General features: G+C 46.5%; 1 protein-coding gene across 1 annotated transcript in view; it reads right to left on the minus strand.

The window, feature by feature from the left end:
• Nucleotides 1-1,458: 1,458 nt before the first annotated feature.
• ARID1A (AT-rich interaction domain 1A) overlaps nt 1,459-26,434 on the minus strand; it is a 35,874-nt gene continuing 10,898 nt past the window's right edge. Inside the window, exons 4-19 of the mRNA XM_010723221.3 lie at nt 18,762-19,002; nt 18,282-18,371; nt 17,416-17,583; nt 16,486-16,801; nt 15,262-15,407; nt 15,068-15,177; nt 14,022-14,231; nt 13,276-13,483; nt 9,358-9,490; nt 8,838-9,010; nt 8,526-8,676; nt 8,243-8,374; nt 8,043-8,139; nt 5,662-6,535; nt 5,234-5,364; nt 1,459-4,413 (exon numbers count right to left, since the gene is read on the minus strand). Coding sequence (XP_010721523.2) covers nt 2,695-4,413; nt 5,234-5,364; nt 5,662-6,535; nt 8,043-8,139; nt 8,243-8,374; nt 8,526-8,676; nt 8,838-9,010; nt 9,358-9,490; nt 13,276-13,483; nt 14,022-14,231; nt 15,068-15,177; nt 15,262-15,407; nt 16,486-16,801; nt 17,416-17,583; nt 18,282-18,371; nt 18,762-19,002 — 4,899 coding nt within the window. The 3' untranslated portion in view covers nt 1,459-2,694. The remainder of the gene's footprint in view (nt 4,414-5,233; nt 5,365-5,661; nt 6,536-8,042; nt 8,140-8,242; nt 8,375-8,525; nt 8,677-8,837; nt 9,011-9,357; nt 9,491-13,275; nt 13,484-14,021; nt 14,232-15,067; nt 15,178-15,261; nt 15,408-16,485; nt 16,802-17,415; nt 17,584-18,281; nt 18,372-18,761; nt 19,003-26,434) is intronic.

Genomic DNA, 26,434 nt, shown 5'->3' on the forward strand with positions numbered 1-26,434 from the left:
GCTGCCGCGGCACGGAGGGTCTCGCGCGGGAAAGCTGCGGGTGCGAGTCGCGGCAGAGCACGGAGGAGCGGCGGCCCGCGCAGCCAAATGAAGCTTTAGAGCAGCTGCGGCTCTCGGCTCAGTCCCGACTGTAAACGCTGCACGTTCTCACCTCGCATATTTCTCAGTGATGCCGTTTTGCTTTAACCACGGCAGAAGCACCGGGAAACACTACGCCCCGCCTTCAAGCACTGAGGGAGCGGAATCACTCCCTCAGAGCATCTGTTTATGTGAACAGCACCACAACGGGTAGCTGTACCACATGCGACCTCCTTCACTCCCAAGTGGAGCGTTCACTTCTGACTACATTCACTGAAACGTAACACACAGGTTGTGGAGAAGCTGCTAACGTTACCTTCTTCCGCCCCGCTGCTGAGGTCCTCCCTGTTGAAATGTGGAAATCTTTTGTAGTTTTTAATTCAAGCAGATTGAACAAAGCTCCTGGAACATATAAATCAATTATCAGAGAAGTGGTTTCAAATCAACAGTTAAGTCACAAATCAACAAAGGCCAACAGAACTCTCATCACACCACTTCTTTTTCAGTACATTTAAAGCCAAGGAAGCCCAGCGTCATTCCTTTCCTCTTAAGAATTCCATTTTAAGGACTTTCCCAGACAAGCCAGAGAGGAGTTCCCACAATTCCAGCTGGTAAACATTTCAGAAGAAAATCTATTTGAGGCACAATTCCTCCCAGAAATCTGAATTTCAGGATTATAGTTAAGGGCTGAGGGAACTGCGAGCTTCAAGGAGAGGGCTGGGGGGAGATAAGAGGCAGCCTTTTGAACAAAAGACAGAAAAGCCTCTCCTTTCCCTTTGACACTTAAGCAAAAGTGAGCTCAGTGCAGTTCTAGTTAGCCTGCTGCTATTATCATTTGAGGATAAAGCTTCAGGCTGAATAAAATATCCGCTTACTAACCATGAAAACGTGCAGACTGTCAAATGAAGAGCCTGAACACTGGTCATGTGCTGAAGGGCATCAGACTTTTGTTCGCTGGAAAACCCCATCCTTGGAAGACGACCAAGTCCACATCACAATTCCAAGAACGAGTGAAAAATGCAAGAGGAGTGAAAACTGTCCATTTTAGAGAGCTGACAGGGAAATGCCTCCCTTCTAATGCCCTTCTCCACCCTGAGAGCTATACATGTCCATCCTTCCATGCCAGAGCTTGGAATGCTCCTGGAGCATAAGTGACACAAGCCCATCAGAGAAGGAAAGCCAGACCATACAGCACTGGCAGCTCAGGGCAAGGTGCTGCTCTGTTACCTGGTTGTGCTGCTAAACAAGATGCTGGCCTGGAGCTTCGAGGCCTCCTTGCTGTGTGGTAACAAAGCTGACCTGCAAACCACGCCTATAGGGCCTGACAGCGCTAAGGTCAGCCCTGCACTCTGCTAATAAAGAAAAAACCTTACAAACATCTTACCAAGATTTAATGTACATTTATTCTTAACACGTGGAACATATAGTATAAAGATTTCATACTGAATAAATGATATTCATTAAGCCAAAAAAGGAAAAAAAGGGAGGAATTTACATCAAGTTTTTAGCTACATCGTCTGAAATACAAATATGCAGAAGTCATCACTGAAAAATCTCAATTGTGTTTCTTCATCAGGAACTTCAACTGAACCTAGAACTTTTTCACACCTCGATTAGAAAGAAAACAAAAACAGGAAAAATAAACTATAAGTTGATTGGCTGCTGAGACAGCAATGACTTTATACACAGAGACCTGTACAGCATCCTCCAGAGAGGGATGTCTGGCAAGAGATTAAATAATTGTGTCTCGCTTTTGCAGGTCATCAACTCGTTAACTCGTCATACTAGAAAGGGGTGGGGAAAGGGGAACAAAACTGCAAGGAATCTTAGGGTATGTGCAATGTACAACGTCATAGATATATACACACGTGGCAGCATTCAGGCTGCAGCTAAAGGTTAAAACCAGTTCTAAGAGGTGATCTCAGGGTTATTCATACAATCAAGGAGGAAGAGAGAAAGAGGTCAGGGTGTTGTAGGTTCACACATGATACTTTGGGGGAAAAGCCTTTTTTTTCCTCAACATTAACTAAAAACATTTTTAAAAACTACAGCTTGCTGCTGATCCAGCGTTGTTTGTTTTTTTTTTCCATGTGAGACAGTATTACAGTATGTGTACAGTTTAAGGTGTACAGTACATGAAGTTCTACACGCTACTGCACAGGCCTCCCCTGGACAAGGTCTGTTCACAACCGGTAACTTCTTGGTTCCTGCAAGATTGTGAATGTACAACGATAAACCACAGAGTTCAGCAGTCACTTTTGTCCTTCAGAGTTTACCATTAAAAACAAGTTATGAAAGTGGAGCCTGTCAATGTGATAACACGGCAAGTCGTTTTCCCCAAACTCACTGTAAACGACAGTAACTTTGGTTAAAATAAAAAAAAAAAAAAGTCTTCTATGTAGACAGAACTTTGTCTCCTTTAATAAGGGATTTGGGACAAATTTGAAGGGCAGGGGAAGGGGAAAGGGAATGGGGACATCTTTCCCCAAGGGAGAAGCAGGGCAGCGCAGGGCAGACAGTGGATTCTGAGGTGGTTTTGCATAAATAAAGGGCAACAGTCAGTTTCTAAGTTCTCCACTCACGCACACGCACACAGGGTCTCGGATCCCACAGCTGTCATGACTGGCCAATTAAAAATAGTACATCACAAATAACTTGTGAAACCAAAGAGTTCATCAAAGGCGACACGGAGATGTCCAACAGCCGCGACTCGTACAACGTGAACTCCGAGTGGTTCTCGTCCACCTTGGCCAGGGCGAGCAGCGCCCGAGCAGCTCGGCGCATCATGTCCACGCTTGTCGACTCAAAGGGCGCGTTCTGCATGTGCATCAGGCCGGCCTGGCTCTGCTGGAACTGCGTGGCGGCCAGGCTGTCCTCCAAAAAGCCCAGCAAGTTGCCAATACTCCCCTTCTGCACAGCAATCGCTCTCGCTGCCAGGCTGTCCCCCTGTGCCAAGTTGGCCAGTAGTACCACAGCCATCTCTCGACACACCGGGTTCTTTCTGTCACTAAGGAAACGCACCAGGGTGCTGTACAGCTTCTCCAAGCGACTGAAAGGGGGAGTTGCAAGAATCAAATCCACGTTGTTGTCCTGGATGCTGAGTTTGCTGAGTGTTTCCAAAACCAGTCTCTGAGGGGAGAGGACCGCATTTGGCCCCAGCGTTGGAAAGGGGTCCTGGGCTTCTGCTGATGGACATACTGCCCAGTGAAGGAGTCCATCCAGGATAGGCAAACAGATGCTTTCTGGGTAAGGGGACAGGTCCAGCTGGCCAGAAATGTTGGCCAGTGTGACCAGTGTATTTTCACGCAGCACCTCCAGGCAGTCCCACCACCACTCCACCTTGTTGCAGCTCACCCCTTGGTCCTGCTCCTCCTCCTTCTCATAGGTCAGGGGTGCCTGCTTGCGCTCCGGGTGCTTGTGGTGTAAAAGAATCAGTTTCCCTAGAATCAGCAGCAGCCCGGGATGTTTGGACATTTCAAAGTCATTGCCCGGCACAAATGATAAACTCCTGATGATGTTGGAGACACAGATGCAGCGCTTCGCCAGAGAGTCCTGCCAGTCTTGGATGGTGCAGAGGGGTGTCTCATCTTTACTGTGAGGTTCATCTTCCAGAATTTTTATATTTCTGTGACTCTGTGCTGGACTAATGCCAAATGGAAACTTACTTTCCTTCTCTGTTTCTGAAGCTTTGGCCTCTTCCTCCTCCCCTGATAATGAGCTTGGACGTGCTGAAAGCATATCATCCATGGTGGCAGTTATTCTCTTCTCTGAGGAGCTGTCAGATGGAAGAGCCTCTCCTTCCCTAGTGCTTGGATTGCTCTCAGCTGCTGTGCGTTTCCTCGAGACAGAATTGTAGGATGCTCGTTTGTGAATCATAGGTAGCTCCATCTTGCTCTCAAAGTGGGTCTGAATGTGCTCAGTAGTGTCACCGCCACCAATCCGCCAGTGCAGCAGGCCGCTCTCAAACTCCTGCACTCGTCCCAGCTTGTCTGAATAATCTACCACAAACAGGTCATTCTTCTGCACAATCTTGATCGGAAGCTTGTCAAATTTACTAACTAATTTCTCCTCGCTGCACTCCAGAGATGCTCTGTCCTTGCTTGAAAATGCAGCCGCCTCCTCTTCCTCATCATCTTCCTCCTCATAGTTTAGGCTCCGTAGTTCCTCATCCTCCTCCCCTTCCTCATGAGAAGAAGCTGAAGATCTGCAGAACCTCTGGGGATCTAATAGTGTTCTTTGCCCTGGGTCTCCCACCTCGTATTCCTTCAGGATTCCAAAGATCTCAATCAGGCAGCGCCGGAAATACTCCACGAGGAGTTCCAGCAGGCCTGGCAACTATGGGGGAGGAGAAAAATAGGAAGGGAAGGAAGGAAAAAAGGGAACAGTGATCATAAAGCAACTTAGGCCAATTATGAACAACTGGAAAAATACTGCATAAAGGGCAGAGATCTTAAGTAGTGTTGTTTATTAATGAGATCTGTTCATGCTGGCAATAAGCTGTTAGCAAAACAGAGCTTTCTGTCCTCTGAGAACAGAAACAAGGGGGAAACAGACCCTGACTGCCAGGATCCAACACCAGCACAGTCCACACACCCGTACCTGTGCAAACACATTCGCTCTTGGTTTTATCTCCTCTCTGATTAACACACAGAAAGGAGCGGGGCAATGCTAAGCAGACGGCCTTCTCAGTAATGTGGAACGGATCTGACAACAGTCATGCAGGCACAAGGTAACTCATGGAGATAGGCTGGCCCACACTGCACACTGACCCATGGGGAAAGACAGAGCTAGAGGCGAATGCCATTGCATGAGGCTAGGCAAGCAGCATTCAACCCTTCACAGCACTCGGCTGCAAAGCCCCACTTGGCCTCCCCACTGTGATTTTTTTTCCTGCGTTTGAGGCAGTACGTCCCACCAGGGAGGAGAGACTGTACACTTGCACACCAACAAAATGGAAATCCACAGGTCAGTGAGCACTCAGTGCAGCTCCCCAGACCCAATGTGCTTTTCAGACCTGACACACTCCACGGGTACAGGGACACCTGGCAGTATGGCTCTACTGCCAGGGCACAAGCTGCTTCTTACTATTGCACTGACAGAAAACTGTACAAACTTAGCACTTCAAAGACCTGCATCTGAGAACATCTGCACCCACCTGGCTAAGGTTGAAGGTCATTATGCTGTTGTCATCATAGAGCAGGATGTTTATGGTATCTAAGGCCCACGTACTTTCAGCTAGCAGCCCAGACTTCAGAGACATCATCACTCTCCAAGCTTCAGGAGTTCCTGGAACATAAACACATGATACTTCTAGCTCCTGGAGTTTAAAAACAAAAATGAGATACTTGATACTGCTTTCTGGTCCCACAAAGAGCACAGCCTATTTAACATGTTGCGCAGACTTCATGCAAAAGCAGTCTCTGCACAGACAATGCCCAGCACAAACAATTCTATCACAACTAACTTGGGAGAGTTCTTACAAAGCTGGCAGAGCCCTTCCATTTGGCAGCACTGTACTGAAGAGAAATGGTAACACCCAGCCTCTTGATGAGCACAAGCAGAAAAGCAGGAGTATCCTCTTACCAATATCTTTTGCTGTCAGCCGCCTCCTTTGCTTTAATACAGGTTGAGTAGCTTCTACTGATCCTGGTGGGAAGGTGATGTCTCTTCGTATCATGGGAGGCTGTACAGCTGCTGGTGCGATGTGCGATGCGGGGATTGGCGGTCCTGCCTTCTGCATTTTCATCCCCGAGTGCAGAAATGGAGATTTACTGGGAGAAGTGCGATTCTCCAGAGGTCTGGGCAGAGGTGCTGGGCTGGATACCTGAGGAATGTGATTTTGCATGCTAGGAGGGGTCTGATAGTTAGACTGAGGTGGCCTAGTCATTGGGGGAACAGAGGCAGAGGGGCCGTATGGAGGCTGCCGATTCCCATGGGAAGGCCACGGTCCCTCATGGTTTACCCTCTGTTCTGAATGCAGTATATCATCTGTTCGAGTCACTCCGTGATAAGCAGGCCCCTGGGGTGCAGAGCCAGCGCTCTGCCGATTTGGATAGCTGTACCCTATTTCATTGCGCCCCTGCCACATGGTGCCTTGCTGGGGCCCTTCTGGAGCAGACTGGATGGGACCCCCCATCATCTGAGGAGGCATGTTTTGCTGAGCATTGGAGCCTGGGGGAGCCGAGACCCTGTCTCTGCCAAATTGGAATGGGAACTGGTTCTGCGGCCCTCCCGCAGATCGGCGGTCAGCAGCAGGGTATGTGCTCCCATACTGGTTATACAGGTCCTGCTGTGGAGAAGGCTGTGCAGCCTGCTGCTGGCTTGGTTGCTGAGTCTGTGCTGGAGGCAGCTGCTGCTGCGTCTGCCCCTGCCCTGCGCTGTACGGGACGTTGTACATCTCCCCTTCATGCCGCTTGGCAGGTGGGCCGTAGCTGCCGTCCATCGGTCGCTTGTAATTCTAGATGGAAAAATAAAGGCATTGACAACATAAGATTATCAAACTAGAAACAGGCAACCCAAACACAGTGAGTAAAAGCATTCAGAGCCAGAGGACAATGTTCCACAGCATGGCCTGTAAGAGTTAGCCATATCCAATGCGATTTGGATCAAGGTTTCAGTTTCACAAGCCAAGACCAACTCCTCACAGCTGGCTGCATACTTTCCTCGTGTGGATTCTACAAGAATGCTTTAAGGACAGAAATCTGCCTGCAGAAAGGACTTTCCTGTAGAAAAGACTCAGCTCTACTGTACATTCACCACAAATCATACTGTGTACAGGAACTTCTTTCCTTCCAAGCCGAGGAATTTCGTCAGACTTTCTATTTTCTTAAAAAGCACAGGTTTTTGCTCACATATCAAACAAAATGTGTTGAAAACTGTTGTACTTCTTGCTTCTTCCTTTCCTTTAGATTTCAATACCCATTGCTGAAAGGAGCAAGAACTATTTTTCCCCATACTGCTTTGAAGTGCAGAAGAAAACACTCAATTGCTGAGATAGAATTAAAATCCAAGACCTCTCTACCACCAAGGGTCTGTGCTCTAGCTCTTACACAGTCAACTCAGAAGCCCTTCTGTCATGACTGGCTTCAGATGGAGCTCTAGGGCTTCAAAGATGACAAGTAACCAGAGAAACTCAAACTCTTGGCTCACAGCCCTGTGGCTCTGGTTGCAGAGCCAAACTGCAGAGCAGTTGAAATTATTCTTAGCACAGATCTGAGAGTGCCCTCTCCATACACTCCTCAACTAGAGGGCTCAAAATTATCATGAAAACATTATGCATCTTGGCACTGATACAAAAAGCAAGTCATATATACGGATTATGGAAAGATATATACATTCATTCAAACTCTGCTCTAAAAGAAAGCTGATGATTTTGAGAAGACACAGAAGGCAGTGGGGCAATGGGGATGTGGAGGCCTTTGCCTTCAGGCTTGGTAAGGCAGACAAAGAATGATCCACCTGAAATGCTTCCCCAGAAAGATGAAAGACTTCTTCCAAACAAGTTCATATCATCACTCAGATTCAAAGTGTTTCAGAATGGCCCGGGTTGGAAGGGACCTCAAGGATCACAAATCTCCAAACCCCACAAGCAGGGGCCATCAACCTCCACATTTAATACTAGACCAGGCTGCCCAGGACCCCATCCAACCCCATCCAAATTTCCAGATCAGCAAAGAAGCCCAGGAATGCTTCCTGACCTTCTGCTCCCTGCCCAGATCATGTTGGTTTGGAAACTACATAAGCTGTTTTCTCCAAACATTGTGTTTTTCTAACACAACACTGGAAATGCTAATTAAAACTTCTGTTGCCTATGTGGAAACTGTCAAGAAAACCTCCTGTACAATGTACTTAATTCTGTTCAACACCTACACACAGAGCAAACACACACTCCAGAGTTTTCATCACCCCTCTTTTCACACTTGGCACAGATATAACTCCTCGTTCTGATACTTTCTGTAACCTACCTGCTGTTGCTGTTGATACATGGTAGTTTGCTGGCTAGGGAAGGGGCTGCCCGAGGATGTGCCTTGAGTGGAGAACTGATTGCCATAGGAATCATGTCTGGAGAAGAAACACACGCATCACTTTTCTCATTAAACACATTTCTCTATCACAGCACTTCTCCAACTGGAAAGAACTCTTTGTGGCAACATCCCACACAAACCTTTGCTGCTGCTGCTGCTGCTGAGGGTAGCGGCTGGGAGAATACATCCCTGATTCCGAGGTGGAAGGCATGATGTTTGGCTGTGGAGTTCCAGCTGCTAAGTTGCCCTCTGGTCCCATGCCTGGCTCCGTCCTACATAGAAACAAGTGACAAATTCTGTGACATTCCCCTTACTGCACAAATGAAAAGCAAAAAACAATGATTGGACAAGTCAAAGCAACAATGAGAAAGCAATCAATTCAGTTGAAACAAGCAAGTCAGTAAGTGTGGCTAAAGCACCCACCTCACTCTGTCGTAAGGACCGCCGTAGGGATAGTGTGGCCGCTGCCCCATGGCCATGTTACCCATCCCTGGACCTGCAGCACGATTGTAAGGGTCACCCATACCACTGTTGGGGCCCTGCCCTGAGGACATGAAGGGATCGCTTCCTGGAGCTAGAAGAATGAAACAAAGATCTATAAACACATCTATCTCTGCATTAGAAAGAAACATCCCTTCTTTTGTGAAAGGACAAGTAGCTCTCCTACAGCACATTCCAGCATTCATCCAGATACTCATGAAGAAAAGGGAGAGGGGTACGCACAGACTTCCTCACCTTTCCTCATACTACTATAAGGATCCTTATTTGGCTCATAAGACATGCGACCCATCATGTCGGAGGTATTCATGCTGGGCTGGTACCCTGGATTCGGAGTCATGGAGTTCCGCTTCTGGAACGTGGGATCACTGCCATCTGTAAAGGCATCTTGAAGGCCCACTGAGTTACTCCTGACAAACAAACAAAACAAACCCACAGATTTTTAGAGGCCCACAGTGCTTCTCAAGATTCTTCCCCCCACATATTCCCTCTCAGATGTTGCTATCCCCTAGAAGGTCCACCATCTGCTTCTCAAAAGAGGCAATACTATCCTTAACAAATCCCAAAAGCAGTGGTTATTCACGCACAGAGACAAAGGGTCAACAATGTCACTGTGTCCTATTAACAAAGTAGCAAAGCCAAGGAGTCTATCAAAACAGGTACTTAAGTCTCCAGGCAGGTGTGGAAGCAAGCTTTGACAAACTCACAATCACAACTTACATCCAGTATGGTGGAAGAGAGTGCAATATTTGCATACCTGATGCCTGGCAAAGGAGGCATCTGACTGTGTGGTGTAGATGCTGGAGTAGGAGGCTTCAGGTCTCCTCCTTCTGCCATGGAGCTGCTGGTGGACTGAGGCGTCTGAGGCCCCTGCATCGAGCCTGAACCCGCTGCAAGAACACAAATGTGGCGTGAGCAGCTTTGCACCCTACAGATGTAACCCAGAACCTCCCAAAGTACCAGCCTCTGTAACACACAGCAATCAGTCTTTGAAGAAAGAGACAGAAGAAAGGTGGCCAAAACAGTACAAGGAGTGCAATGCCTCCAAGGATGTACTGGACCAGACTTTCCAGGAGAACCCTTTAGAGTAAGGTGAAGCTGAAAGGATGTGTTCATTTTTATTACAACTTGACCACCTTCCTTTTTACACACAGTGCCATTGCTGTAGCGCTCTGTTGAGCTGCCCAAGCTATCTAGTCTCAGAGGTCAGTGCTCTACAGTGGATCATGCAGTAGGGAATGTCTTTCTCCTTGCCAAATGACAACCTCTGACCCATTGTCCTCACATCCTAATTCTGTCCAGAGGGAAGGGGGGGGGGGTATAAGCCCTCTCTCAGAAGTTTTACAATCTTTCCAATTGATGGAAACTCTGGGACTTCTGCTGCAATCACTGGATAACTCTGAACAAAGCTCCTCTGCTCTGCCCTTTGAGTGGGGTGAATTCAGGCACCACTCCCAAGAATTCCTGAAACAAGGAATGCCAGAGATGCAGGATCTTTCACTGAATAACAAAACCTGTCCAGCAAGTTCCCTGACTCTGCACAGGTTGCTTCACACCATGCTGAACCTTCATCAAAAATCCAAGGCCATCAGGTGCCATCCAGCTGTGCTGTGCAGCTCTGCCCCTGGATTGCGGTGACAGTGTCAGTTCTCAGGTTTATATGTTCTTCGCAGCTGGCAGGAGCTGAACTCTTAATTAATGTTTCCATTAGTTACCGTCCCCAGCACCCGATATCCTTCAGCTTCAGCCCTGCTGGTTGATGAGTCATTTCAGCTATTCATTAAAATCCTCCGAGGTCATGTCCAGGGCATGTTTGTTTACACCCCACCTTCCTGGCACCCTGTCCTCCTCTCCGCGACTCCCTCCCAGCCCGGAGAGCTCCCGGCAGAAGGAAGGGCAAAGACAGCTCAGCGGGGAGTTTCATTCATGAACCCTTCCTGCAGCTCTCCTTCCCTTCTCAGCAGCAGTTTGGTTCCACTTGCTTCCCCCAGGAATTTGCTGCTCCTCTACGTGCTTACAAACGCTGGCAGCGGCAGGAAGAGGCCTCAAGACATTCCCCGCGTTGCTGCCATTTGGTGTTTGTCCCCACCCCCTGCTGTACCTCCCACTCACAAATTTACACACAGTTGGAGCCAGGCCAGTTCCATGCTCTGGGAATTAAAACCCAACAGGAGGATGATTACGGCTCCCCAGGGACGCGCTGCAGTTTGTGAGCAGGAACCCAAGACGGTCTGCAGCAAAGCCGTGCTGAGTGCCCACAAGGCAGTCCCTAGCCTGCTTCAGAGCCTTTCTGTAAACAGCTTTGCTTTTTGAGGGTGAAGAAGGCACAATGCATGGAAAGAGCTCTTCCCTGACCATTGCCCTGCAAGGCTTTTATATCCCCTAGGGCCACACACAGTGGCTAACGCAGAACCATGCGGTGTGACTTCTATCACTGATAGAACACTGAAAAGTTAATTTTGACAGAGTAGGCTGAAATTACACGTAAGCCAACATCAACAGGTTACAGAGTCTACAAGGAGAGCAAAATCACATACGCCTGTACAGGATGAGAGACTCTCCCCCACACAGTGGGATTCCAGAACACTCCACTGTTGCCCACTCAGTTTTCCAGTAGGGAAGTTATGCTTCAGAAGGGTGATTCCTTGGCAAGCAGGCTCAGAAGCCTTAGAGATACTACTAAAATGAGCCTCAGCTACCCTGGAACAGCTGTGCTCCCCCTGGGACTCTACAACCCTGAAGTCTGGAGCTAGTGCTGACAGCACCCTTTGTGCTGTGTCCTATGCCCTCACTCCTGCTAATGCAGGGGAGCAAGAGAGAGAAAGAAAACAAAAATGAAAGAGGAGCACAAATATACTGAGTGATAAGGCTAAAAGGATCATAGCAACCAACCATGATTCAGTGCTGCTTCTGTATATTCCCAGTTGCAGGAGTCTGGAGTAAGACAAGCAGAGAGCAGTTTAAGTACGAAATAGAGAACAGTCCTCACATAGCAGCAATCAGTGATGAACTACATCAAGAGAGCTGCACAAGCCTGTGGTTTGTGATAGCAACCCTGGCAATTCCAAACACCAATGTGCTGAAGCACAAGACCAGTTGTAGCACAGCCCTAGAAGGCAAACTTGGGACCTTCACATACCACCACATTTGCTAAAACAAAAGAAAACCTGATGTACCACCTAATCAATTCTGACAGGCACCTACTGCTACAAGAAGCTTTAAGTGGTTTCCCAATCATCTAAACTCTCTCCAAATAAACTCCAAATGCTCTCAGCTTCTTTGTTCCTCTGCATGCTATCTCAGGGGGCAAGAAAGATGCTTTGGAAAGAAAGTGAGGAAGGATTCATGATCAAGTTTAAGAACTTAGAAACAACATTAGACAGAAGTTTGTTATAATGAAACAAAAGCCGTTTTCTCTTCACCAAGTTGTACCTTTGTTGGGACAGGTTTCCTGACAGGTACAAAGGTATTATCCTGTTTTTTAAGAAAAACTCTAACTGAGAGAATAGATAAATGTAGTTGTTAATACTATATTTGGACAAGAACACTTTCAGGCCAGGGCTTAGCAAGGCTGAGAGACAACCACAGTACAATCAAATAAAGACTTTATTATTCCATCCTCAGGAGCTAGGCACAGATGACACCAAGTTTCAGCAACAAGAAGGCTTTTTTGTGTGTGTTTTTTTTTTTTTCTCCCCAAACATTACAGGAACTTCCAAGTGTCACAGTTCTTATTTCACCTACACAAACAAGCTCCTGACCAGAAACAGCACCTGAGGGTTTTCCTTATAAGACAAGCTGGAAAGCTGACAAGCTCAGCTGCATTTCAAGTGGCAAACTCTATGCAGATTAGACAGAAACTATCAGACCTTCCAAAGACTGAGAAGTACAGCATGCACTGCTAGCCCAGCTGCTTTGTTTGTTTCTTTTTTTTTTCCTTCTTCTTAGTTTATTTTAACAAATCTGAATTGAACCCTGTGATTAAGTCTTCAGAAACTGGAGCACACTATCAAATTTGAAACACCACAAAGATTAATGAATTACAAACTTCTTAGAAGTTTACTTTAAAGGGCTTCAGTTCTAGAACATTTAACTCATAATAGGCTTAATAGGCTTACAAACTTCTCCAGACACGAAGTCTCAAAGTACTCACTTGCTAAAGACAAAAAGAAGATGAGTACAAATATACACTGACCATTTGCTCCTAGAAGGAAGAATCTGCATAGTCAGAACAAGCACAACTTTTCTAGAAAGTTCCAAAAGATCAAGCAATAATGATAGGAAATGTTAGAATGGGCAGAGAACATCTTGAGAGTCTAACTCCAGGCTCCTCTCTCTCAAATTCTCATCAGGCATTCATAGACTGGTAAGTACTGAGGTGTATGTACACCAGTATGTATATGTTATACTTAGTTACAGAAGTTACACACAAGAGCAGAACTATCCCAAAAGTCTTGACAGTTATATTCCCAGTACAACATATATGAAATTCCCATCCATATTACCAACCTACTTAACCTACAAACCACAGAACATCTAATTAAGGATGCTTAAAAGGGGCTTTGGGAAAGTCTGGAGCCAGTCTGACCCACAGCATATGCAGTCATACATGCTGTGTTAGAGGGTCCTCTGGTTCAAACATTCATTGCACACCTTAACTAGAGTCAACACTCACCTGGAGATGGAGGCTGTATCTTAGTCTGAGACTTCTTTGAATCAGCAGCAGCAAAGATATCTGGAGGGGGGTCTTCACCTCGCTCAATCTTGCACTCAAAGGCATAGAGACACTGGATGTACTGCTTCTTCAAAGAACTAGCTGCACTGCTGGACGTGCCCACATTGAGATTTGTGGCTAACTCACGCCATTTCTTGTTTTTGTTGACCTGCACAAACAAACAAGAGACTCTAAACTCAAAATCCCACATATGCCTCCTCCAAGAATCACTTCCCAGCTAAAACAAAGGATCAATAAGGGCTAAAGCAGAGCAGATACAGTTGTGTTCAAGATATAGCAAAATCATTTCCTCACCTACAGAAAAATTTTCAAGAGGTACAGATAGCATCACACAGCAAATAAAATCAGCCATGAGGTCAGTTAACAGCCAGATGTAAGGACAAAGACAGTGTCACCAATCTTTGCCATGGACAAAGATAGGAAAAAAAGACTTGCGTTGAATCTCAAGACACACTGTTCCCAAGCAGGCAATGAGAATGCAGATATTTGGCTAGCTAGAAGGATCCTGGGTTATATAAGTGTTATTTAAGAAAAATAAAAATAAACACAGTTAAATGGAAAGTCAAGCTTCCTATCTAGCCAAAAAGCCAACACTTAATTCGGTTGCCTACTGATGTGTGACTGCCAGACATTGGGTTGCCGTGAGCACAAACATTCAGTCACCACACCAGTTGCTTTACACTCACCTGAGTCAATCCTCCTATTTCCTTCACTGAGATGTAGAGCCGGTAAAGATCTAAGGGTTTTCTGCCAACTGCTGGGAGGTTTGTCATGCCCATGGCCTTCTCTTCAGTAAAGGCCAGGTAACGATCTACCCAGATCTTCCTCTCAGGCTCACCACCCAGCTCATAGAGTTTTGTGATCTTCTCATTGGTTGTAGTAGAGGAACTGGACTTCTAGGAAAAGGAAACATATCAGGACTGAGCAGCACAAAAACACCTAGCTCACATACAAGATGGCTTCAAACAGCAGTCAGAGCTCGAGGTTCTGCTGTTATATTGAGACCAGCTTTGTACTAGACCCACACGTCAGTCTAAAAGACAAGTAAGACACAAAGGTATCAAGAAAACAGTCAGTACTTACAGGATATGTATTTTTAAAAAGAAAAAGGTTTCTTGAATGCTACAAAAACCAATCAGACCTCAGAGACACTGCAGAACCATCTCTTCGAGAGACCCTCCGTGGGCTCAATCGCTAAATATATCAGGAAACACCTCAGCCTACTGCAAACGTCATTCCCCCCCAAAACTACACAGTCCTTACTTCTCTGAGACCACTTCTGATTCAAGCAACAGCCTCATTAGCTACCTACTGCATTTGGAGACTTGGAAAAACTAACCCCTCAGGGGCATCTGTTCTGGTACATTCCCTGCAATTAATAAAGGCGAAATTGGCCCAGGATTGACATGGGGACAGACTGAACTCTGGTGAGGAATGGGGAGGACAGCACTCACAGAGCTTGCATCTCACCTAACAGGAGATGTCAGCATATGCCACTCTCCAAAAGATAACACGTCCCAGCAGAGGGTACTCACTCACTGCCACACTGCTGAGTTAAAACCGTGCTCGCACACAGCAGCGCCATCACATGCTGCACAAACAGCCAGGCTAATGGCCAGCCTGCTCACAGATGACAAGTCACCTTGGGTTTCTCTCGGGAGGCGCACTCACCACTAGATACATACACTGTGTCATTAAATATATATATGTATATTAAAAAAAAAAGTTTTACCTTTGACTTGGATTCTGCTTTTGGGGTCCCATCAGCCTTATTGTTCATTTTAGTTGCAGGAGTTAATTTGACATCCGCAAGACCCATCATTTCAGGACTTGCTGCCATCCCTAGGAAGTTACAAGAATCTATGACACTGCTTTCCAATCCTGACCCATGAAGTCACCCAATGCCCAGCACTCAGCACTGCTAACCTGCAGAGTTGTTAGCCATATTTCCACCCATGGGATAAGGTGGGCCCTGGGGGTTGATCATGCCAGCCATGCTGTTAATTCCCTGTCCATAAGGAGGTCCAGTACCCATCATTCCTCCTTGGTTCATGTTGGGATAACCAGGAGGCCTAGAAAAGGCAAGGAAGAAACAGACATTTACTCGAAATTCAAAGCATTCACATTGTGCCTTCTAACAAAACAGACTGATTAGAAGAAGCCTTTCATCTTCATCCCCAAACCAAACTTGGTTTCAGCTGTTAAGTTACCTTCACAAGAAAAAACTGATCTACAAATACTGCAGCAGCGTGCATTTAAGTATGAAAACAGTACATCTACAGATGGGCAGTGCAGTGCCCCTGCCATATATAATGACTTTTCGAAATGCACAGAAAGTACTTTACTGTGCATTCATCACTAAACCTCACATACAGCTGTCTCTCAGATACAGTACTCCAAAGGACACACTTTGATGCCTTGATTGGTGTTTGGGAACTGACCTCTTTTAACAAACAGCGAAGGGAGAGGTGGTTGGACTCGATGATCTTTAGGGTCTTTTCCAACCTGAACAATTCTATGATTTTATGATTAAAAGCCTTCCAGAAGGCAAATCCTTAAAGAAGCATATTGTAATGGTTTTATGGTTTTTTTTTGGTTCTCAGTACTCTGCATCAAAACATCATGTAGTGCACTGGAAGTTAAAGTGTTAATGCTCCAATTCCAGGTACCTCTCCCTGTACATTACAGAAGCCATGGGATCTGGCCCTTCCGGGTGTGGCAGTCTCTCACTGCCTGGCAGTGGGTGCTGGAGGTGCTTTCCTGGCCGTTCCAAGCTTTTCAGGTTTGACTTGGTCTTGGGAACTCTCTCTCTCCTATCTTATTTGATTGATTAGTCTCAATTTCAATCAGATTGTATTATATTGTGTTATCTTGCATTCTGGCATCATAGTTAGTAAAATAAGTTTTCCTCCATAGATTGTTGCCGCTGTTTTTTTTCCTCCCTTCCTTCCTTCCCATTTTGTGGGGTGAGGGAGAGGGCAGGGGCCCCCTGCTCCCTGTCACGGGTGTAAATTGATCTAGTTAACTCCAACGATACATATGTTCACTATCACCCCAACTTTGGGTTACTGCATGCATGACTTTCAAACGCAGATACGACACAGCGAATGCATTGAATATGTTCAGACCAAGGGAATTTTCATGCCTCACCTGTTCTGGATGGAGTTGGCAGCAGCGTGCATGGCGGCAGCAGCCGCTTCTTGTGCTTTGCGATTCATGCTCCCTGGTGGGGGACACATCCCTGTCCCCACCTGAGGAGGCATATTTGCCATGTTAGGTCCATAAGGTCTGTTCCCCATGGCTGCGTGGCTCATCCTCCCGGGAGGAAGCCCACTGTATGGAGGCACACCGGTCTGCCCATGCATCTGGCTCCCTGCTGCCATTGGGTTCATGCTTCCTCCCATCCCGGGACTGGGGTAGTTGGCATTGGACAGAGCATTGTAGTTTGGCTGCCTGGGATAACCTCCTAAAGAGATGAAACAAGGAGAAGTACATTGTTCAACTACTTAGTTCATGAATCACCATACAAATCTTCTATCAGCAAATATTTAAAGATCACTAACAGAGATGAGGGGGAGTCTTAACACCTCTACAGAAAGTCAAAGCACTTGGATAGAAGCCATGTAACGTGTTTTGACACAGCTAAGAAACAACATTGATTTTAAAGCTGACTGATACTCTCCCAAACCTCAGCTGACCACACTGAGCTAAACGATCCAGGACGAGATGTAAATAAACTCACTCAACCCTTTCCAAAACATATAACGCACAGCTTTCTTCCCCTCTGAAGTTAACTGGCTCTTCTCTAACACACTGGAGGTGTTGCCTGTATCTTTCAAAGAGAGAAGGAGAGATCCTACTTTTACAACTAGCATTCAAATAACATCTTTCATGAATCTCAGCGTAATACTCAAAGCACAAGCTGTTCCAACCCCATAAGGAGTGGACTGTTTTGCATCACCCACAGATTAAGAGCAGACAACTCAAAACGTTTTCTCCAAAGACAAGATGCTGCCACTGACCGAGGCCTTTCCCATTTGCTGTGCTCAGTTTCCCCTCAAGAAGCTGCCCATGCCTCACCTTGAGGTCCGTACTGCCCAGCCTGGGGTCCATAGCTTCCCATGGAGTTCTGCTGGTATGGCCCCATACCAGCGTGCATCTGTCCTCCAGAAGACTGACGGGGAGATAAGGCTGAGCCGGGCTGGGGAGAACTGTACTGGGGCATCTGAGGATTTCTCTGCAAGTAACCTGGTCACCCAGGAAGAGGAGCACCCAGTGAGCAAAGTACCCAGAGGTGCCACTGGACACACGTGTCTTAAGCAACAACAGTCCACAGGAGCCACTAACAGAACCCTGCCAACACCAACTGAGGCACATTTTACAGTCGTTGCTAGTAGTCCTAGCCACTAAGAACATACTCAATTTCCTGTTTTAACCAAGGAAAAAAAAATAACTTAGCATTACAGGAACTGACAGTAAATTGGCAAATTCTGAGGACTGTCATTTTCAGAGTGTTTTTTTTATTTGCTTGCTTGCTTGCTTGTTTTCTCTGGGTGACATCTACTTTCAGATGTTATACATTCATTTTCCCCTATTCTCATATAAGGAAATGCCACCCAATATTGTTATGACCACCGCCCATTTTGAAGCTTGAGGTCACAGAACTTGGGCAACTGACATCTGTAGAAAAAACTTGGAAAAGCCAGAGGAAACATCTTACAAGCCAAACAACAAGCTTGCATCTAACATTCAGAGGCCAAAGGACCACTGACACAGCTGACTGTGGTGCCAGGAGCCGAAACACTTGCAGTTTAAAATGCTGGCACAGCCTTTAGATACTATCTCACCACAGAATTCATGTTACTAGGACAGGTAATTTTTTGCTACACATCCAGCTTTACAAACAGATTTGTATCATTATAACTTCTCTAGCCCAAACCACACACCTCGATCTTGCGCTATGCTTGACTGGTTCATGGAAGGATGCATGATACTGTCCGACTGGCCACTGGGTGGTCGTGGTGGCATCTGATTGCCTGCACCACAAAAAAGAGTGGTTAATCACAAGAATTGCTTACCACAAAAATCAAGAATGCAAGAGCATTAAAAACCAGAACTACAAACAGTTTCACAAGGGTATTTTAGCCACAGTGAAGAAAAACAAGAGCAAGATCAGCCACACTAACCCAGGAAAATGACAATGCTGGTTTGTTAGCTATCCCATTAATTTGACTGCATTCTGTACATGTTACAGGCATTTCAAAGGGGAAAAAAAAAAAAAAGAAAAAAAAAAAAAGAGACCACAAGCTCTTAGTAGCCACATAATATTGACACTGCCCAGTTTCTTCCCACTGACCATGCTAATTCTGTCTCTACATGCAGGAGAGAGTTGAACCAAAAGATCACTAGGTGCCAAGCAGCGTTACCTGGCACTGCAGCAGGTGAAAGTGGACCAGAGCGGGACTGAGCAACACTAGCTGGAGAACCAACAGGGGATGGGGAAGGTCCTCTGATGCCTGGCAGGTGAGGAGAGGTATGTGGAGAGAAAGGAGACTGAGCTGGGTTACTCTGCTCTCCTTGACTGCTGGAAATCCCTGATGTGCTTACTCCAGGGCTCAGGGCTCCTTCTGTACCCATGGGTAGATCATCTATTGAACCAGACAGGTCCTGCAACACACAAAGAAACAGATCAGCCATCAGCAAATAAAGAGATATGGGACTACTTTCATATACCACCCTGAAAGTGAATTTTTCCCTTAGGCATACTACAAATTGAAATCAATCAACTTAGCTCGTGTCACTGTCAGTAATAATGGTTGCTGAAGACTGAGGTAACTGCTAAATGCGCTGTGTCCTGCTACCTGCCTCTGAACCCAGCAGTTCCCTAGGTGGTTTGATGAATGCCTGCTGATGGTCCAAACACCTACCTCATTCTCCTACTTGCTTCTTTTAATTCAGTGTAGAGGCAAGAAACTAAAAAATGCATCAACAGTACACATAAAGCTACATATGGAGAAGGTACTCAGTGCAATTATGACATGGAACAGAAATGTGGCTCAGTCTCTGAACAACAGAAAACTCCTGCCTCACCATAATTAACTCATAAACCTCATGTGAGCTGGAAAACTACTCACCTGAGATGAATAAAAACAAACTAAAGAGATGTTTCAAAAAAAACTGCAGAACATTCTTCAGGGTTTCCACTTCCCCTTCTTCAAAGATAGCAAAATCTAGCATGCACAATATTAACATTCAAAGTTTAGGACTTCTCCCCCCCTCAGGCAATACCTTTCATGTTGCATGTATCAAGCATGTAAAAGGAAAGCACCAAAACCCAGCATGGCTTCACCAAGGGCAGATCTTGCCTGACCGATCTGGTGGCATTCTATGATGGAGTGACATCGGTGGATGGGGGAAGGGTGATGGATGTCATCTACCTGGACTTCTGCAAAGCCTTTGACATGGTGGTCCCTCACCACATACTTCTCTCTAAATTGGAGAGGTGTGAATTTAAAGGACGGACTGTTCGATAGATTAGGAATTGGTTGGGTAGTCTCAGTCAAAGGGTTGTGATCAACGGATCTGTGACAGGGTGGAGGCCAGTCACAAGTGGTGTCACTCAGGGGTTGGTCTTGGTGCTCTTCAACATCTTCATCAACGACACAGACGACGGCAATGAATGCACTCTCAGCAAGTTTGTGGATGACACCAAGCTCAGCAGTGCAGTCGACACATTGGAAGGAAGTGAAGCCATCCAGATGGACCTGGACAGGCTGGAGAAGTGGGCCCATGAAAATCTAATAAGGCCAAATGCAAGGTGCTGCACTTGGGCAGGGCAATCCCAGGTGGGGGAAGATCTTGAGAGCAGCCATGAGGAGAAGGACTTGGGGGTCCTGGTGGATGAGAATCTGGACATCAGCCAGCAGTGTGCGCTTGCAACCCAGAAGGCCAACTGTGCTCTGGGCTGCATTAAAAAAGGGGTGGCCAGCAGGGAGAGGGAGGTGATTGTCCCCCTCTACTCAGCTCTTGTGAGGCCCCATCTGCAGCACTGCGTCCAGACCTGGGGCCCCCAGCACAGGAAGGATGTGAAGCTCTGGGAGCGGGTCCAGAGGAGGCACTGAGATGGTCAGAGGGCTGGAGCAGCTCTGCTGTGAGGAAAGGTTGAGGGAACTGAGATTGTTTAGCTTGGAGAAGAGAAGGCTGCAGGGAGACCCTCATGGTGGCCTTCCAGTACTTGAAGGGAGCGTATAAACAGGAGGGGGAACGGCTGTTTGTGAGGGTAGATGGTGACAGGACAAGGGGGAATGGCTTTAAACTGAGACAGGGGAGGTTTAGGTTGGATATTAGAAGGAAGTTTTTCACTTCCTGAAAGTGGCGAGGCACTGGAACAGGTTGCCCAAGGAGGCTGTGGATGCCCCATCCCTGCAGGCATTCAAGGCCAGACTGGATGTGGCTCTGGGCAGCCTGGTCTGCTGGTTGGTGACCTGCACACAGCAGGGGGTTGGAACTGGATGATCATTGTGGTCTCAGGCCATTCTATGATTCTATGAAAAACCTAAAAAAAGTTGAAATCTTGTATTGCAACAACACTCACAACAAAGCAACAGTGCCAAAATTCACTTGGCAAGTCTCGAAAATGGAGATACTCCCAAGTATACTCCAAACACAACTGCACTGGCTGCTTGATACTAAACTGAGTAGCATTAGCTACTCAGGGTCAGACTGGGGTAAGTGAGCAAGGAATGGTCCACAGAAGAGTAAGACAAACAGTCTGTTGTGGCACATTTGAAACTACACTGCTAAATTACAGCTACTCCAGCAATTAGAGATTCAGAACATCACAGGAGGTTAAGAAATGGCATACCAAAGCTTACTAGGCCCTTGCCCACCCTTTGAAGTCTTTCAGAACAATCAATCCTAGCTCAGAAGTGCTCTGGATTGAGCCCTGAAAGACATTTTAGATGAGATTCCTCTCAACAGAATTCAGTTGATCAGCACAAACAGAACCAACCTCACTGAAAAAACCATGCAGAAAGACTGAGCACACTGATCACTGGGACGCCCTGGTCGCATTTACACTGCCTGGACGATGCCTTGTTTAGCAGTGGTTCTGGGAAAACTCTAACTCCCTGCAACGCACAAGGACCTCAGACACAAGATACTGCAAACATATCAGCCTTCAGAAGCAAGAGGTTTGACCACACCTTAGAAAGCGGAAAACTGGGGTTATAGAAGATATAAACAACCTAAGAAATACCCGACAACCTCATTGCACTTGTTGAACAGAGAGCGACATTCAGAAGGACAACGGGGTGTGCTGGGGATCAGCTGCACCACTTTCAGTCATCTGCTGCAATGGGGCAATCTTGTCTATTTTACAGTAGAACTGGTTAACAGTGTTTCTAAGAAATGTTGGAAAATGCTACATTTGAGATGGAAATGCCAGTCGCTCGATGGGAGAACTCTGCTAATAGAATGTCCTTCCTCTCCTTCCATCACTGCATCTGATTGAGAATTTCCTTTATGGCAGTCTCAGGGGTACATCTGCTTATTTATGATGTATTACCTCTCTGAAAGTTAACAAACACCACCTACTTTGTTTTATTTCAATGAAAGGTAAAAAAAAAAAAAATAAATTACAGGCAAAGCCTAAGAATAGTGCCTATGAGATTTTGCACCTTTCATTACCTTCCTAACCTAGCGCCAGAGGCACTTCTCATTTCTGCAGCTATGTGGCTTTTTACCTGGACAGCTTCAAGAAACTGAGGAAGCTATCTCAAATGGCAGTAAAGGGAACAGTTTCAATATTTTGCATTAAAAGGCATCAACCAACACAGCCAAGAGCAGAACTTTCTTCTCCTGTCTGCAATCCCTACCTAAGAGTGAAATTACTCAGCCTGAACTTCAGCCATCGGTGTAAGGTGCACATCGTGGTTGCTCCCTGGTCAGTGAGGGATGAGAACATCCAGAAGCCAATTCAGTCCAATCCAAAATTGGTTTTAGCAACCACTGACATTTCCTTCACTTAAAGGCACTTTTAAGGCTAACTTAACAAATGTATACAAACACTTCTCATCAACACTGAGATGGAACCGGAGGCCAAAACACTGCAGCTTTCAAATCCACAGCACTTCAGAGCAGTTAAATCTTCAGACCAGAGGGGCAGAGTCTACAGCTACCTAAATGAGAGATTTGCAGGCTCAGAGGAAAAGCGCACCACAATGAAAACCTGAGGTATAGGGAGCTATGCAAGGTGAAGCATGGAGCTTTCCTTCCATTATCAGAGTTGGGTGACACGCTTCTGCCAGAGAAGGAGTTTGCCTGCAGGACCAGAGGAGCTGACTCCCCATGCTATGAGTAATGTTCACACATGACCTGGGCAGAAGAAGAAGATGCACTTTGGCAAAGCCAGGCATGACAATATCTGCAATGCATAAAATGAAGCAATGGGAAAACCTGGTGGAATACTAACACCTAAGCAACCAGATAGCAATCTTCAAAGCTGATGTCTTCAACTTTGCCTACGTATCAAAGCTTAACCTGAAGACTGCAGATCATATAAAAACATTCAATTTTAATTAAGTGGGTTAATACAGGGTTGCTTCAGACATGCAAGCAAAAGCCTCTCTCTACACTGCTGGCATACCATCCTGAACCTTGCATGCACAAAAGGCTGGCCTTCCAGCTGCAAGGATTTGGGTCAGATGCTCAGATCATTAGTTTACATTAGCTAAAAATGAAATTATATGTAAACTTTTCTTGGATGTTAGGACACGTGTGAATGGAAAGAAAGCAGTATCTTACCCTACAGTATTTTACCCTACAGGCTTGGGGAGGAGTGGCTGGAAGGCTGCCTGATGGAAAGGGACCTTGGTGTGCTGTTGGACAGGCGGCTGAATATGAGCCAGCACTGTGCCCAGGCGGCCAAGAAGGCCAATGGCATCCTGGCTTGGATCAGGGGTGACGAGCAGGACCAGGGAAGTCATCCTGCCCTGTACTCAGCACTGGTGAGGCCTCACCTCGAGTTCTGTGTTCAGTTTTGGGCACCTCAGTACAGAAGGGACATGGAGGTGCTGGAGCAGGGCCAAAGGAGGGCAACAAGGCTGGGGAAGGGCTTGGAGAATGTGGCCCATGAGGAGAGACTGAAGGAAGTGGGGCTGTTGAGTCTGGGGAGAAGGAGGCTGAGGGGAGACCTTATTGCTCTCTGCCAGTACCTGAAAGGTGCTTGCAGCAGAGCGGGGTTGGTCTCTTCTCACTGGTGACAGGACGAGGGGAAATGGCCTCAAGTTTTGGAAAGAGTCCAGCGGAGGGCCACAAAGATGGTGAAGGGCCTGGAGCATCTCCCTATGGAGAAAGGCTGAGTGAACTGGGTCTGTTTAGCCTTGAGAAAAGAAGACTGAGAGGGGACCTGATCCAGGTTTATAAATATCTGAGGTGTGGCGGCCATAGCGGTGAGGCCAGTCTCTTTTCAGTGGTACGTGGACACAGGACGAGGGGAAACGGACATAAGCTGCAGCATAGGAAGTTTTGCACAAAATGTGCGTAAGAACTTCTTCACGGTGAGGTGACGGAGCACTGGAACAGGCTGCCCAGGGAGGTTGTGGAGTCTCCTTCTCTGGAGATATTCAAGGCTCGCCTGGACGCCTACCTGTGCGACCTGGTGTAGGGAACCTAGCTTTGGCAGGGGGTTGGTCTCGATGATCTCTAGAGGTCCCTTCCAACCCCTACAACTCTGTGATTCTGTGAAGTTGCACCGGGGTAAGTTTAGATTGGATATCAGGAAAAACTTCTTTACAGAAAGGGTTGTTAAGCACTGGAATAGGCTGCCCAGGGAGGTGGTTGAGTCACCATCCATGGATGTGGTGTTCAGGGATGTGATTTAGTGGAGGGTTGTTAGGGTAGTATGGTCAGGTCATGGTTGGACTCAACGATCTTTAAGGTCTTTCCCAACCTGAGCAATTCTATGATTCTACGATTCTTACAAAATATTAACTCATTAAAGTGAATTTCAGCTTTTGAGATGTTTAAATTTTATGAATTGCAATAATACAGCCGTTTTCCAGTAAAGCACTGCTCTATCAGCACAGCAGCATCTTCTAAGTGTTATTCAGCAGTGCTAAGTTTCTCAGAAGTGCAATTCCTACATGTGGAAGGAGAGAAGCAAAGACTGCAATGCTTATGTGCAAGCAGCTCAGCAGTAGGAGCTGTTCTCCACCTACCAAGTCATCCAAGTCATTTTCCCAGGATACCAAACATCAAGGCACCAAATGATTTTCTGACTAAACCTAAAGACACCCTCCAGCTCTGATATCTCATTTACTCAAGTGCACCACAAACTAGGGGCAAAAGAAATCTCTCAGTCTCCCTGCAGACCACTCTAAGGTCAGAGCACAGAAACTTTAAAAAGGGAAAACCTTGTTGAAATAATGGAGACCTGCTGCTGTCAGTGGGTTCTGGATCGAGCCAAAAGGGGAGAGGGTTAGCAAGGTTTTCTTTGCCTCCTTAAGATCATCAGGAAGGAACCTGAAAGACACTGCACCATGAAGAGGGCTCTCCTCTCCCCTCCTACCACAAGCGCAGCCAATGGAGCCCAGACAGGAGGTGAAGCTCAGCAGCGGTAACTGCCAACTTGAAGGAAACGTCAGGGGCTGGAGAATTTCCTCACGTGTTTCCAATGTGGTTTTTATGCATTTTATTGCTCATCTGCCATGCAGATCAAAAACGCTGGAGGGATTCCAACCCTTCTACACACAATCTCACACTCCAAGCTGGCTGAAGCCCCAAAGCCTGAGTTTTTTTACTTGAAATACTGCCCAGTGTTATTCTGGGATGTGACCTGATAGCGGAAGCCCACAGGGACCCTGAGACGATAACAGTTCCAGCTGTGATTGGCTGCCCATTTCTCCCCGATGCCAGCATGGCTTTGTCAGCACTGCTGACAAACAGGGACTCAGCAGCTCACACCTTCTTCTCACACCACAATAAAACCATGCCTGAAATCACGCAATCTGGTACCCAAGGAGGGGGCAGGGAAGTTCAGCTATCTCTGGGAGAGGGCTGCAAGTCCTGGCACGACCAGCTCAAGGGAGCTGCTTAGGCTATGCTGGAAACAGCAAGATTTCTTTTACATGAAAGGGGGAACCACCACTGCACTATCTGATACGAGCTCATTTGTTAAACAAACATAAAGATGAAACAATGAGAAATACTTATGATCAAGGTAAACAAAACCCCCGAGGAGGACAGATTCAAGGCTCCCTGGCCCATCCCTCCAAACAGTTAGAGGAGGAAGACTGACCAGAAAGCAAACTGATCTTCCCACTGACGGCTGTGAGTCTCCTACAGCACTCCCCCACAACCTCCAGCAAGTGCATATGAAAGCGTGGGGGAAGAGGGAAGGGGTGCAGGCAGAGTGACACAACTGTAGGCACTGTCAGATCACTAGATAGCACTCAAGGAAATCATGAGCTGGTGACAAGCATGTGGTGGAGCTTATAAAATCTGTAAAACAACCAGTTGCTTCCGTGAAGATGCTTACAAGCAAGATCAGAGCAATGGCCAACAAGCAATGGCCAGATTTATTCCCCAGTTCTTTCTGAAAGAGGAAAAGCTTATTGGCTTGTGACTAACTGAAATACCTACTTTCTGTTACAATTTCATTCTCTCTGCAGTTTAGTTTCCGCTCATGCAACATGTGTCAATGCTTAGAAATCAAAAGCCTGTCCTCTCCTTCCATACTCAAAATACCTCAATCTTTTCTATCCTAAAAATGACACAGCTGACTGGCAAGCCAGAGTCTCCCTGCTATTTTGGGGAAAACTGACAGACTTTTTCCACCTTTTAGAGTATAGACAAATTAACTGTGCATCTAACTGTGCCCCACAGAGCACTGCATGTCTGGGAGGCCATGCTGTGCTCCACCAACAGCAGACTTGGAGGTCTGCACCACATCTTTCAGGTGCACAGGAGAAAAAGGGTAGAGACCAAACAATACACATCTTTAAGCTGTCAGTCTATCCATTATTGATTTGAGTTCATAAATGTGCACAAACTACATACACACTTACCCTCTTTCCCAAGCTGCTCAAGACAACTAAGG

This window comes from Meleagris gallopavo, chromosome 25 (assembly GCF_000146605.3).
Source record: "Meleagris gallopavo isolate NT-WF06-2002-E0010 breed Aviagen turkey brand Nicholas breeding stock chromosome 25, Turkey_5.1, whole genome shotgun sequence".
NCBI lineage: Eukaryota > Metazoa > Chordata > Aves > Galliformes > Phasianidae > Meleagris > Meleagris gallopavo.